The sequence below is a fragment of the Rattus norvegicus genome, chromosome 1 (assembly GCF_021556685.1).
Source record: "Rattus norvegicus strain SHRSP/BbbUtx chromosome 1, alternate assembly SHRSP_T2T, whole genome shotgun sequence".
Classification (NCBI taxonomy): Eukaryota; Metazoa; Chordata; class Mammalia; order Rodentia; family Muridae; genus Rattus; species Rattus norvegicus.
The window spans coordinates 118146781-118159894 of NC_141534.1; the positions used below are offsets into that span (position 1 = coordinate 118146781).

Below are 13114 nucleotides of genomic sequence, written 5' to 3' on the forward strand. Positions count from 1 at the left end.
TTCATGTTCCTCTGCCCGAGTAGTTGTTAAGCCCATGTGTTTATTTGCAGTGCCCGTCCCCCAGGCAGAGGGGTAGAAGGACTTGCCAGAGTCGGATCCCGAGCAGCACTCTCCTTCGCCTTCGCTTTCTTACGGAGGGCCTGGCGTTCAGGTATGTGTGTAGCGTGCCATTCTGTTTCCTTCATTGAGCAGATGTTTTGGGTTCCCTGAGCAATTCTGCCATAGCAAGTTCCTCGTTGGTCACCTACCAGCTAGACTCCCAAGTCCCTGAGACTGTCTCAGGGGTATAAATGTCTTTGTTTACCGTAAGTTCTTTCTTTTTTAAGAGAAGAGGCTACAGGGTCTCTCTGAATTTTCAGGTCTTTGTTTTAAGACAGTGTTCATTTATTACAATACCATCTCACCTCCTTCACCATGGAATGAAAACTTTAGTAAGAAGTTATCAGTTGAGCACCCATAATCTGAAAATATGCAGTCTGATAATGCTCTAAAGTCTTTTTTTAAATATTTTATTTTTATTAGATATATTTTTTATTTACATTTCAAATGTTATCCTCTTTCCTGGTTTCCTGTCCATAAGTCCTCCCATCTCCTCCCCCTCGTCCATATGGTTATTCCCCCATCCATCTCCCTTACTGCCCCCCCCCCATATTCCCTTGCACTGGGGGTCCAACCTTGGCTGAACCAAGTTCCAAAGTCTTTTGATCCTTGATTTTGCAAGTGGAAAATCTCTCCCTCGGTTTCATGTGATGCGTTGCTGCTGTAGTGCAATCACGCTAAAGATACTGCATAAGATTTCCTCCAAGTTCTCTGTGTAAGATATACATGATACAGAACTGAAATTAGTCTTGAGTTCCCTTCTCAAGGTGACACACACACACACACACACACACACACACACACACACAGAGAGAGAGAGAGAGAGAGAGAGAGAGAGAGAGAGAGACACACGGAGGGAGGGACGGAGGGAGGGACGGAGGGAGAGACAGACAGACAGAGTGAGTCACTTCCGACACCCAACATTTCATTTAAGAGATGCTCCATCTTTTTTGTTTGTGTGAGAGACATCACAGGTGGAATGGAATTTCAGCAGGTCTGTTAGAGTTTGGCCTGTTGAATGAAGAATTGCATGTGTATGTTTGCACCTGAGGGTTTAGAGCCTCAGTGGAAGTCACTGGGAGTTCATTTGTCAGCAGTCCCTAAGGGTGGGCAGCCTCCTGTGACTCACTGTGTTGCTCAGGTGAGGATGCGGATCTCTGCAGTGAGCTCTTGCAGGAGTCCCTGGATGCCCTTCGAGCTCTTCCTGAAGCCTCCCTCTTTGATGAGAGCACAGTATCCTCTGTGTGGTTGGAGGTGGTAGAGAGAGCAACAAGATTCCTCAGGTCCGTCGTGACTGGGTGAGTTTGTACTTTACTTGCATTTCTGTGGATTAGCTCTGGTATGCTTGAGCCTCATTCCCATCTTCTGGTATCACTGCAACTTAGGGAACTTGATCTCTAGGTTTTGCTGCTGTGTTTTCAGCATATTTTCAGCACATTAAATTTGTTTTTGTACAGTTACTTATTTTGTGCGTGAGGTATTTGCGAGTGCGTGTCTGTGTGTGTAAGAGAGTTGTACATGTATAGGTGCATGCGTCACAGTGAACGTATAGAAGTAAGGCTTCTTCTACCATGTGTGGCCTAGGCATTGAACTCAGGTAAGTCAGTCTTGGCAGCAAGTGCCTTTACCCACTGAGCCAGTTCTCTGGTCTGTTCTCAGCTTTTTAGATGATCTAATTCATGATTATTGTGACTTGACCCAAGAAGCTTATCATATTGAGTGTGATAGAAAATATCAACTGTTTTTGTTATTTATTTATTTATTTTTTCAGAGCTGAGGACCGAACCCAGGGCCTTCCGCTTGCTAGACAAGCGCTCTACCACTGAGCTAAATCCCCAACCCCTGTTTTTGTTATTTATTGTTTTTTAGAGGTATTTGACCATCCATCTGTCCGTCCGTCTGTCCATCCATCCATCCATCCATCCATCCATCCATCCATCCATCCATCCATCCATCCATCCATCCATCCATCCTAACCGAGCACTTCTTGTGAGCCTCTTGGTGATAATGAGGAACCATTGTTCTGAGGGATTGATTGATGGTGCTTACCCTGAAGTCTTGGTAGATAATATGAGTACATGGCTACCCAAACAAAATGTTCTGACTAATGGTGGGGGTGTAGCTCAGTAGTAGTAGTTGTTGAGTATGGACAACTATGTTTGATCCTTCTCTCTACAGAAAAAAGAAAACAAACCAAAAACCTATGAACCTGTTTGTTAGTTTACTAGTGCTATATCAAAAACTGTGGACAACCAGCTGAAAGGAGGGAAGCTTTTTGCTGATTGTTTTAGACTCCAGTCTGTGTTTACTAGGCCTGGTTGCTTTGGACCTGTGTCAATACGGTTCACCATGGAAGAGCCTGTTCAGTCCATGGTTGCCAAATAAGCAAAGAAAGAGGAGATACCAGAGTTGTAGTATTTCCTTCAAGAGTGTACCAGCAGTGATTAACTTTAGGACTCTGCTCTATCTTCTCTATAGTGCCATAGATTTGGGACTAGCCAGCTAATACATGGGTGTTTGGCAGGCATTTATGATTCCAACTGTAGCTTCTAGCTAGCTACATTTTTTTAGTTTTGTATATGACTGTGATTAGAATGGGAGTTTGGCTTGTCCCATCTGACTTGGGCTGGGCAACTGTACCCCTCCTTATACAACTTGATAGTCCTATCAACATGGTGGTCCCCTGCTCCTAGGAGGTGGACCTTAATGTGGACACCCAATTGGCATGCACACTGTAGTCCAGAACTCCTGAATGCAAGTGATCCTCAGCTCTGATAAGTGAGACTTTGGAGTATGTTTCTGCTCCTGGCTTGAATAGGAATCTGTAGTTCCTTTTTGATAAGTTAAAGAAAATACAAAATTTTGTACAATGGCACAGAAGCAAAATTAGGGTGCTCTTGAGTTTTCTTGCCATGTCATTCTCTTTATTCCCATAATCAACAAGGATGAGTCTCCTGGGAGTTTCTTTACCATAGAAAATTTAAAGTTAAAGCCCTGAAAAATAGCCTCAGATTTAATTAAAAATTTTCAGTGTAAGGTATAAAATCTCTCCTTCTGAATTTTCTAACAGTTCAAAAATTTCTTTTATTTGAAATATAAATATGCATAGATGTGCCTTTGGATCTTCTGATGACGTTAGAATTCTCTAACTTTTATGGGAAAATTGACTGTATTTTGTTCAAATTGGAAAAAAATGGGTAAACACATGTCTACGCACTAACCCTCCTTTCCTTCTTTTCTTGAAGTAGGCTCAAATGCAGCCCAGGCTGGCTTCACACTATTATGTAGCTAGGGATGACCTTGAACTTCTGAATCTTCTGAGTTCACCTAGTACCTCAAGTACTAGGACCCTGTGTAACCCTGTCCAGTTTATGGAGTAATGCCGTGGAAACCAGGGACTTGTACATGCTAGTCAAAGGACACTACCAACTGAACTATAGCCCAGCCCCATTAAAGACCTTTCCACTCATTTTTATGTAATGATGCAAATTATTTTATGCATAGACACATAAACATAAACATAGGGTGTATCGTTTGGTATAATATAATATCTACATTCATGCTTTTTAAAACTACATTTTTAGTAGGTGGAAAATAGAGCTCAGTGATAGAACCTTACACCCAGTGTGTCCTTGGCTTAAGATCAGTCCTAAACATCTTTCACTCACTTTTTCCCTTTTCTTTCCTCCTTTCCATTCTCCCTCTTTAGGGTGTGTGTGTGTGTGTGTGTGTGTATGTGTGTGTGTGTGTGTGTGTGTGTGTGTGTGTGTGTGTGTGTGTGTGTGTACACGTCTCTCTCTCTCTCTCTCTCTCTCTCTCGTACTTGTGCATACACTTGCCTTTTACATGGGAGAGTGAATATAATTAGCATGTTGGTATGATTTAAAAGTTTCTGCTTTCTCTGATGTTGCCTAGCCTTTCTGTTGCTCTTATTTCAGGGATGTTCACGGAACACCGGGGACTAAGGGACCAGGAGGAGTTCCTCTACAGGACCAGCACTTGGCTTTGGCCATTCTACTGGAGTTGGCTGTCCAGAGAGGCACACTTAGGTGAGTTATCTCAGGTCACCTTAGGAGATGGTTGTGTATCTGAAAAATCTGCTGTGTTGTAGAATTCCACATACCTGTTTGTGACTGGAGCAAATTGTGGTGTTCAGGGTAGACCTTCATCCCAGGACTCTGTGTTCTTTCTCTCCCCCTCTCTTCCCTTCCCTTACCCTCCCCTCTCCTGTTCTCTTCTCTCCTGTTCTCTCCTCTCCTCTCCTGTTCTCTCCTCTCCTCTCCTGTTCTCTCCTCTCCTCTCCTCTCCTGTTCTCTCCTCTCCTCTCCTCTCCTCTCCTCTCCTCTCCTCTCCTCTCCTCTCCTCTCCTCTCCTCTCCTCTCCTCTCCTCTTCTTCTCTTTTCTTTTCTTTCCGTTTCGTGGATTTCACATCATGGACCCCAATGACACTCATCTCTCTATCCCTGTGGTGTGTCGCATAGTATATAGACCCTTTTACTCAAACAGCTTTTCTTGCAAATGATCATTGCAGTGAGTCATTGTCTGGTTCAAGACCTCTGACTTCTGCTACACTTTGAGTACTGGATCCTCACCAGAACTCTTCTCAGATATCCTGTTCTTGCCCTGTGTCATGGAGAACCTGTGTCTTTGGATTCGAAAGACCAGCCCCTTGCGTAGTTCATAGGTGTGGTAACTATTGGGATGGGCCAAAGCCCTGGATCTGGGTGTGAGTGGTAGCTGATTTCTCCAGTCTGACAGCTCTCTTTTACTTACAACTGGGCAAGCTCTCCAATCCAGCTCTGCACAGCCCTCAAACATCAACATGACCCTAGGCAGCAGCCCAAACTAGGGACATCCACATGTTGGTGGTAACAGATTCCCAGTGTTACAGTTCTGTGAACCCAGACATGACCCTCAGCTGTAGCATGGGCCAGGACCTCCTATGGCCTCAAGTGGCATCGCCAGCTACTCACATCAGACCGTCCCTCACTCCCCTTGAGTCTCTGCCTCTCTTCATTGTGCACACACCATTCTGCTTCTCTTTCCACTACTTACTTGTTCATCTTAGTGGCACCTGGGGCCTCTGGGTGCTTGGGGTCATCTCAGAGTGCTATGCTGTGCACATGCTGTGTGGTGCTGGGTGGTGATCAGCTTAGGCATGCTCTGACCACCTGGGCTGCTTTGTACTGTGTGGGCATTGTCTCAGGCTTGCTCTGCCTACCTGGGTCCTGTGGTGCCAGGCAGGGGTATATTCTTGTGCTAGTCTGTTTTGTTGTCTTTATTTCTTTTTAGGCTAATTTATCTAGTCATCTAAGAGCTCTTCTTTTAAGACGTTTTCCCCTAAGTAACTGTTTATTTAATTTTTTCTGAACTATATATTCTTAATTTGTTGACTTAAGATCCTAGAAGTGTTATGTTGAAAGTACTACTTCAATGCCTTAGCTATTTTTATGCTTTTTAGTAGATGACAATTGTCTTTTGCTAGATTCTTGGCATTAATTCAGTGATTTAATTGCCAAGAATTATTTCTATGACACAATTGTAGCATTTTTCATATCATTGTTCTGTAATTCTAATTATTTATTTGTTTAGTTTTGATGTGGTAGGGCAAACATTAATTTGTTTTTACTAGAGAGTAAATACCCTTCCTTTTCAGCCAAATGTTGTCTGCCATCCTGTTGTTGCTTCAGCTGTGGGACAGTGGGGCACAGGAAACGGACAATGAGCGGTCTGCCCAGGGCACCAGTGCTCCTCTTCTGCCTCTGCTGCACAGGTTTCAGAGCATCCTCTGCAGTAAGGACATGCCACACACAGAGAGTGACATGCACGTGAGTATCACCTGTGGTTCTGGGTATATAGGTGACCCTTTCTTATTCTGATAATATCAAAGAACTAGCTTTATTTTAGGTAGGCCAGGATGTGTACTTCTATGGCAGTAGACATCTTTTGAGTGTGTTTGTTAACTGGTGGCAGCAGCAAGTGGGATGGGGCAGGTATGGAGGTTACATGTACTATATTGACAAGATGGAAAAAGAGTATCATACATACCATTAAAGATTCTTCTGTAAGGCAGCTTTTAGATTTGGACTTAGAAAGACGAATACGGTTTGGTGTGGACCCACTGACCTTCGAAGAGACCTGTGTATCGCCTGCCATGTTGACCTTGCAGACTTCTTTGCCGAGTCAGCTGTGGCAGTCTCTGTGTGTGGTTTAGTGTTTGTGTGCTCTAGAAGCTGCTTGACTGTTTTTAAATGTACTGGTGAAATCTCAGGACTTTGGCTCTTTATCTATTTCTCATTTCTGTAAAATTAGTTATTTCATAATTTCTTTGACCTGATTTATGTGTTGACACTCTTAGATGATTAGACTCTGCTTTTTCAAGAATAAGAAAAATGATGCTAATTGTAAATAAAATAAAGCTTTGGTAGAGTCCACAGCCAGACCAGGTGTACAGACCTGGAATCTTAGCTACTTGGGAGGCTGAGGCAGAAGGATCAAAGATGAAATACTAGTCAGGCAACTTAAGGAGACCCTGTCTCCAAATTTCAAATGGTGGGGTGGAGGTTGTTAAAGACTCTTAGAGTACTTGCCTAACAATAGGATTAATCCCTGGGACAGCAAAACCAGAAAATAAATCAAAATCCCTCTCTAAAGTGGGATATCAAAATGAGGGGTTTTGTCATGTTGTTTTTAACTTTCTTTCTTTTTTTTTTTTTCTGGAGCTGGGGACCGAACCCAGGGCCTTGCGCTTGCTAGGCAAGCACTCTACCACTGAGCTAAATCCCCAACCCCTTTAACTTTCTTTCAAAGGCATGCTGAAGTACTGTGTTATGTTTCAGAGAGCTTGCTCTGTGTGTCTATATTTAAAAAAATGTGTGTGTCTGTCTGTCTGTCTGTCTGTCTGTCTGTCTGTCTATTTCTGTCTTTACCTTGTGTGGAAAGCAAAGGTCATTTTGGGGTTTTATTCCTCAAGATCCTTATTCTCACTTGTCTAGAATTCCGAAGGTAGATCATACTAGCTCGGTGACTTTGTCTCAACCTCCTTTGTTCAGTTCATCAATTACAAGGGCACAGCACTGTGTCTGACTTTTTTTTTTTTTTTTTTTTTTTAATATGGGTTCTGGGGATTGAATTCAGGTCCTCTTGCTAAGCACTGTATGGACCGGATTATTTTTCTAGTTCCCTTATGAGGGTTTGAGAGTAGTTTTCCCTAAAGGGTGGTTTGGCTGTATTAACAGTTTATATGGAATTTGCACATGTGTGGTACAAAAGCACATAGATTGTAAGTCAATATTACGTGTATTTATATGCCATTATAAAGGGGTAAAAATGTATAGTATAGTTTATAATCAACATTGTTGTTTGATGGCTAAAATAAATGAACACGGGAAGTACATAACTAAATGCCAAAATGTATATAGTGATTAGAAGTTGATGGTGGTATTTTTTATTCCACTGTTTCTGACTATGTTTATTTCTCTCTTAATCTAGCTTTTATCTGGCCCTCTAAGTCCCAATGAGAGTTTCCTAAAGTACCTTACTCTTCCACAAGACAATGAACTTGCCATTGATTTACGACAAACTGCAGTTGTTGTCATGGCTCATTTAGACCGTCTGGCTACACCCTGTATGCCTCCTCTATGTAGCTCTCCAACATCTCATAAGGTATGTGCTAGGGGAGCACGTTTTTTCTTGAGTAATGATGAAAATCCCTCCAACCTTGACTGTGCTAGGCAAGTTCTTTAATATTGTCTTATTTTCGTTTTTTGTTGGTGTGACTTAAAAACAAAAATGACGACAACAATCCCCCTACACACACACACACACACACACACACACACACCCTCAAAATTCTGTCAAAAGCAGCCTAAGGGAGAAAGAGTTGCTTACTGTAGCTCACAGTTTGAGTGTACATGGCAGCAGATGATTGAAGCAGCAGGCCACATTGCTTTCACAGTCAGTAATCAAGAGAGTGGTGAATGTTTACTAATTAATGCTCAGTTGCTTTTTCCAGGGATAGTTAGTCCACTACTCAGGGAATAGGTCCACACACAGTTAAGATGAGTCTTCCCACATCAGTTTAAATAGCAAGATAATTCTCTAGAGGCATGTCAAGAGGCTCACCTCCCAGGCCATTTCAGATTCTGCCAGGTTGATAATACACAAACAACTCCAACAGCTTAGTATTTATTTGTGTGGTGTATAATTAGGAGTTCTTGGAGATTCTCATTGTGTATATGTACCAGATTTGCTATTCTGACAATGGTGGTTAGAATGTTAAAATGTACCTGTAGTTCAGAGTGTGGTCACCGTTGAGTGGGTTATGAAGAAAATAGACACATGTTCAGAAATGCTTCGATTAAATGGACTGTGCTCACTTAAATAGAGGGTACCCACAGCTCTGAAACTGATCTCATTTATTGTGTATTGTGTAGGAGGAGGGGTTAAGTCAGTCTCAGTGGGAGGTCTCTGCAGGGGATCAGTCCTAGCTTGTGAACATCTGGGAGGGAGGAGGAAATGTAGTCCATGCTTTCTGTATCACTGTGAATAATGTTGCTTTGACTGGGGAAGGCTTTCTCTCTTTTCCTGAATCTGAAGCATTTGGGTCCTTGACATGGCTATGCTCTTATCAATAATGTATTTATTCAGAACTTCATCCACTCCAGACAAGTACTCAGGGTTTAGGGACTGAATTAGGGACCTCGGAGAGCTTACTTTTATCCATATGACAGTAGGCTTCATGCCATGTGTAGAGAAATGCCAGAGAATCTTTTTTATATTAGTGCTGGGAACTAAACCCATGGCCTTGTTCACTCTAATCATATATGTTGTTACTGAAGTACTTAGTATATAATGGTGGTTATAATGTAATGATAATGCAGTCATATTTTATGTGGAATGTATAAATAACAGTATGGTAGGACTAGTGTGATTGGCCTAAGTGACAAGAACCTGCCCATCAAAGACATCACATATGAACACAGATGCTGATCACAATGTTCCCCCTGTTGTATCCATGAGAAAACAAACGTTTGGGGTGATAGTGCTCTTGTCAAGATTATACAGATTAGGGCTGGAGAGATGGCTCAGTGGTTAAGAGCCCCAACTGCTCTTCCAGAGGTTCTGAGTTCAATTCCCAGCAACCATGTGGTGGCTCACAACCATCTGTAAAGAGATCTGATGCCCTCTTCTAGTGTATCTGAAGACAGCTACAGTGTACTTATATATAATAAATGAATAAATCTTTAAAAAAAAGATTATACAGATTAATCTTGACTTTTAATCCAAGCTTTTTACTTGGCCGGGGAGGGGAATTTTGTTTATATACATTGTATTGTATATTATATATTTGCCTGTCTGTCTGTCTCTACATGGTTCAAAATCAGCATTGTGGGGCTGGAGAGATGGCTCAGTGGTTAAGAACACTAACTACTCTTCCAGAAGTCCTGAGTTCAATTCCCAGCAACCACATGGTGACACAACCATCTGTAATGGGGATCCAGTGCCCTCTTCTGGTGTGTCTGAAGAGAGCAACAATATACTCAAATATTAAAGAAATTAGGATTATATATGATAATGCACTAATACTTGACTTCCATGTGCTCCGCATCCCACCTGCTTGATCCAATTTTGCTGAGCTTAGTTTGTAACTTTTCACTGTTCTCTGGAATGGACATATTAGTGGTAGCATGTTACAATTATTCTTTGTCTTCTTTTTTCTTTTTCTTCTCACCAAATAGATACACTGGCATCTTTCTGTATCAGTAAATAGAGATGGTCTCTTAATTTTTAAAAGCTGTTTTAATACATATATGTTGAGCTCTACCTGTCAGAGTTCTCTTTCCTCCTTCTCTCCCACTTCCTCCTGCAGTTGTTATTATTCCTGTTATTTTGAGACAGTGTCTCACTATGTAGCCCTATCTGGCCTGGAACCTGACATTGACCAGGCACCTACATCCGGTTCCTGTCAGCCTGCCCTTCTTTGCTTCATCCATCTTGTCTAATTGGATGGCTGTATATGTATGGGCCACATGTGGGGCAGGCTCTGAATGGGTGTTCCTTCTGTGTCTGTTTTAATCTTTTCCTCTCTATTCCCTCCCAAGGGTATTCTTGTTCCTCTTTTAAAGAAGGAGTGAAGCATTCACATTTTGATCATCCGTCTTGAGTTTCATTTGTTCTAGGCATCTAGGGTAATTCAAGCATTTGGGCTAATAGCCACTTATCAATGAGTGCATACCATGTGTGTTTTTCTGTGATTGGGTTAGCTCACTCAGGATGATATTTTCCAGTCCCAACCATTTGCCTATGAATTTCATAAAGTCATTGTTTTTGATAGCTGAGTAATATTCCATTGTGTAGATGTACCACATTTTCTGTATCCATTCCTCTGTTGAAGGGCATCTGGGTTCTTTCCAGCTTCTGGCTATTATAAATAAGGCTGCAATGAACATAGTGGAGCACGTGTTTTTTTTTTATATGTTGGGGCATCTTTTGGGTATATGCCCAAGAGAGGTATAGCTGGATCCTCAGGCAGTTCAATGTCCAATTTTCTGAGGAACCTCCAGACTGATTTCCAGAGTGGTTGGACACCTGAATCATTGACAGACTTTTGCTGCCCAGTGATACTGTGTTGTGTGATCTGGTACATGTTTCTCTGTTTATTGCTGAGTGTGCATGCTTATGTAAGCCTTTGCAGCATTAGTGAGATAACCCAGCATGGACTAGTCGTCTTTGGGTTGTTTCCAAATAGCTTTGGTCCTGTCACCCTCATCAATAAAACCATTTTCTCCCAGCCTTATGCTTGGGTTTTTGATTTTCTTCAGTTTTGACACAAAAATAACCTGATGTGCTCTGAGCATTGAAAAGTATGTTGAAGGGCCAGCTTTTAATGGTACTCTTAAAATGAAATATTATGAACAAATAACCCAGGGAATTTACCGTTGAATGTAATGTGAGGTAATGTGAAATGTTCTGAATTATTTTGATGTTTTCAATCAATCTCATTACTTGTTTTTAGATTATATAGTATCTCCATATTAGTCTTGGGTGTTTTCTTACTCTAAAGAAAATGTCTATATGTGTTCTTTTCTTACAGGGATCATTACAGGAGGTCATAGGATGGGGGTTAATAGGATGGAAATACTATGCCAATGTGATTGGTCCAATCCAGTGTGAAGGCCTTGCCAGTTTGGGGGTAATGCAAGTTGCTTGTGCAGAAAAGCGGTTCTTGATCCTGTCCCGCAATGGCCGTGTGTATACACAGGCTTACAACAGTGACATGCTGGTAGGTGCTGAGTGTAGTGTGTCTACATGCCTCCTTCAGCGGTGGGTCCCTGCTATAGTTGTAACACAGTTTAGTGTTCTTGGTCATTGGTATTTGTTCACTGTATATTATTAGTCATGTTAAATTATCAGTTATGATTATTATCAGGGTTCTGAGTTTTTAAGATCATGAACTCCATCAGGTAATTGCTATTGTTAATCATGATTGCTTTTTGCAGACCCATTTTTCACATGTATGGCAGTTAACAGAAAAAGAATGGGGCCTGATGAGGATTGTGGTACATTGGGCCATGTGTGCTCTCATTTAAGGAAAGTACTTGAGTTGTGCGTCTGTATTACACAGGCTGCCTACCCTAGGGATTCCCACACCTGCACTTGTCATTTCCATGGATCACTTGGAGAATTCTTACTGTTCTCTTGGTGCTGGAATGGAGAACAGGTCAGAAGCCCTGAAGATTCCTAGTCTGTCCTTTTCAGTATGTTTGCTCAGGGAGAAAATGAATATGAGAGTCATCCTGTGTTCATTGTCCATTACTATGACCGACTAATGTTGTTCTTGATTTTACTTTTCAGGCTCCACAGCTGGTCCAGGGTCTTGCCTCCAGAAACATTGTGAAAATTGCTGCCCATTCTGATGGTCACCACTATCTGGCTTTGGCTGCCACAGGGGAGGTGTACTCCTGGGGCTGTGGGGATGGCGGAAGGCTGGGCCATGGGGACACAGTGTACGTATGGAAATGTTTCAGAAGCTGATATGATTCTGGTTGTCCATATTCATAACAGAATGGAAAGTGTCAGGAGTGATTTTATGTGTCTACTACAGAGTTTAGAAAAGGAGGGCAATATAACATGATTCCTCCCCTCCTCTCCCCTCCCCTCTCCTCCCCTCCCTTCCCCTCCCCTCTCCTTCTCTCCTCCCTTGTCTTCTGCTAGTAGGACTCCTGGAACGATGATGATATTTTATTTACAAGCATAAAAAGCAATCTTATCTTTTTGTATTGAATGTTTTGCTTACCATGAAAGAATAGAAATAAAACAGGAAATGGTTATTTTAAATGCTCAGGGGTAAAATCAAGAGATCTGCCAGTTCCCACAGAGTAATGGAACCATTTTATATTGTGTTGTCGCAAGTGGACCCTGGTAGAAAGATCTTGGCATTAGATAGGTGTGCTGTTCCTGGGGCAAGCTTACTTCATGAGGTCAGAGCATCATCAAGGAACAATCAGGTCAAGTAAAAAACATTCCCAACCTCAACTGGGTCTGAGCTGATGGAGAAGGGACTGGATTGTGTGTAACCACCACAGTCAAGAGAATGTGTTATCATTACTCCCAGGCATATCTTTGTATCCTTTGTAGTTATTCCCTGACTTCCCCCTCCAGCTCCTCCCAACCATTGTCTTCCCTTGTTCATATCATTTTGTCATTTCTAGAACTGATTATAGTCAGTTGTATAGTTTATTTCTGACTCTGACTTAGAGTAATTTTTTTTGCATGTAGCCATGTTGTAGGGTGTCTCAGCATTCACGACTTTGTTGCTGATAGGTTGTGGTGGGGGACATTGGGAGCAGCACTGCTTTATTTAGTTCTTTGTGTAAGTCCAGCTTAGCAAGCAGTGATGTTTGGTGTTTGAGATAGAAAGGCAAAAAAAAAAAAAAAAAAAAAAAGTCTTGTGCTCTGATTACCGTTTTGCTTTTTTAAAAACTCTTATGAAATGCCCATGATGTTTGTTGCT

General features: G+C 41.9%; 1 protein-coding gene across 3 annotated transcripts in view; it reads left to right on the forward strand.

The window, feature by feature from the left end:
- Herc2 (HECT and RLD domain containing E3 ubiquitin protein ligase 2) overlaps nucleotides 1-13114 on the forward strand; it is a 203204-nt gene that overhangs the window by 28332 nt on the left and 161758 nt on the right. For all 3 annotated transcript variants that reach the window (XM_087556934.1, NM_001444180.1, XM_087556945.1), the window contains 7 exon segments: nucleotides 51-151; nucleotides 1241-1397; nucleotides 4038-4148; nucleotides 5756-5927; nucleotides 7591-7764; nucleotides 11195-11383; nucleotides 11956-12107. In XM_087556934.1, coding sequence (XP_087413060.1) covers nucleotides 51-151; nucleotides 1241-1397; nucleotides 4038-4148; nucleotides 5756-5927; nucleotides 7591-7764; nucleotides 11195-11383; nucleotides 11956-12107 — 1056 coding nt within the window.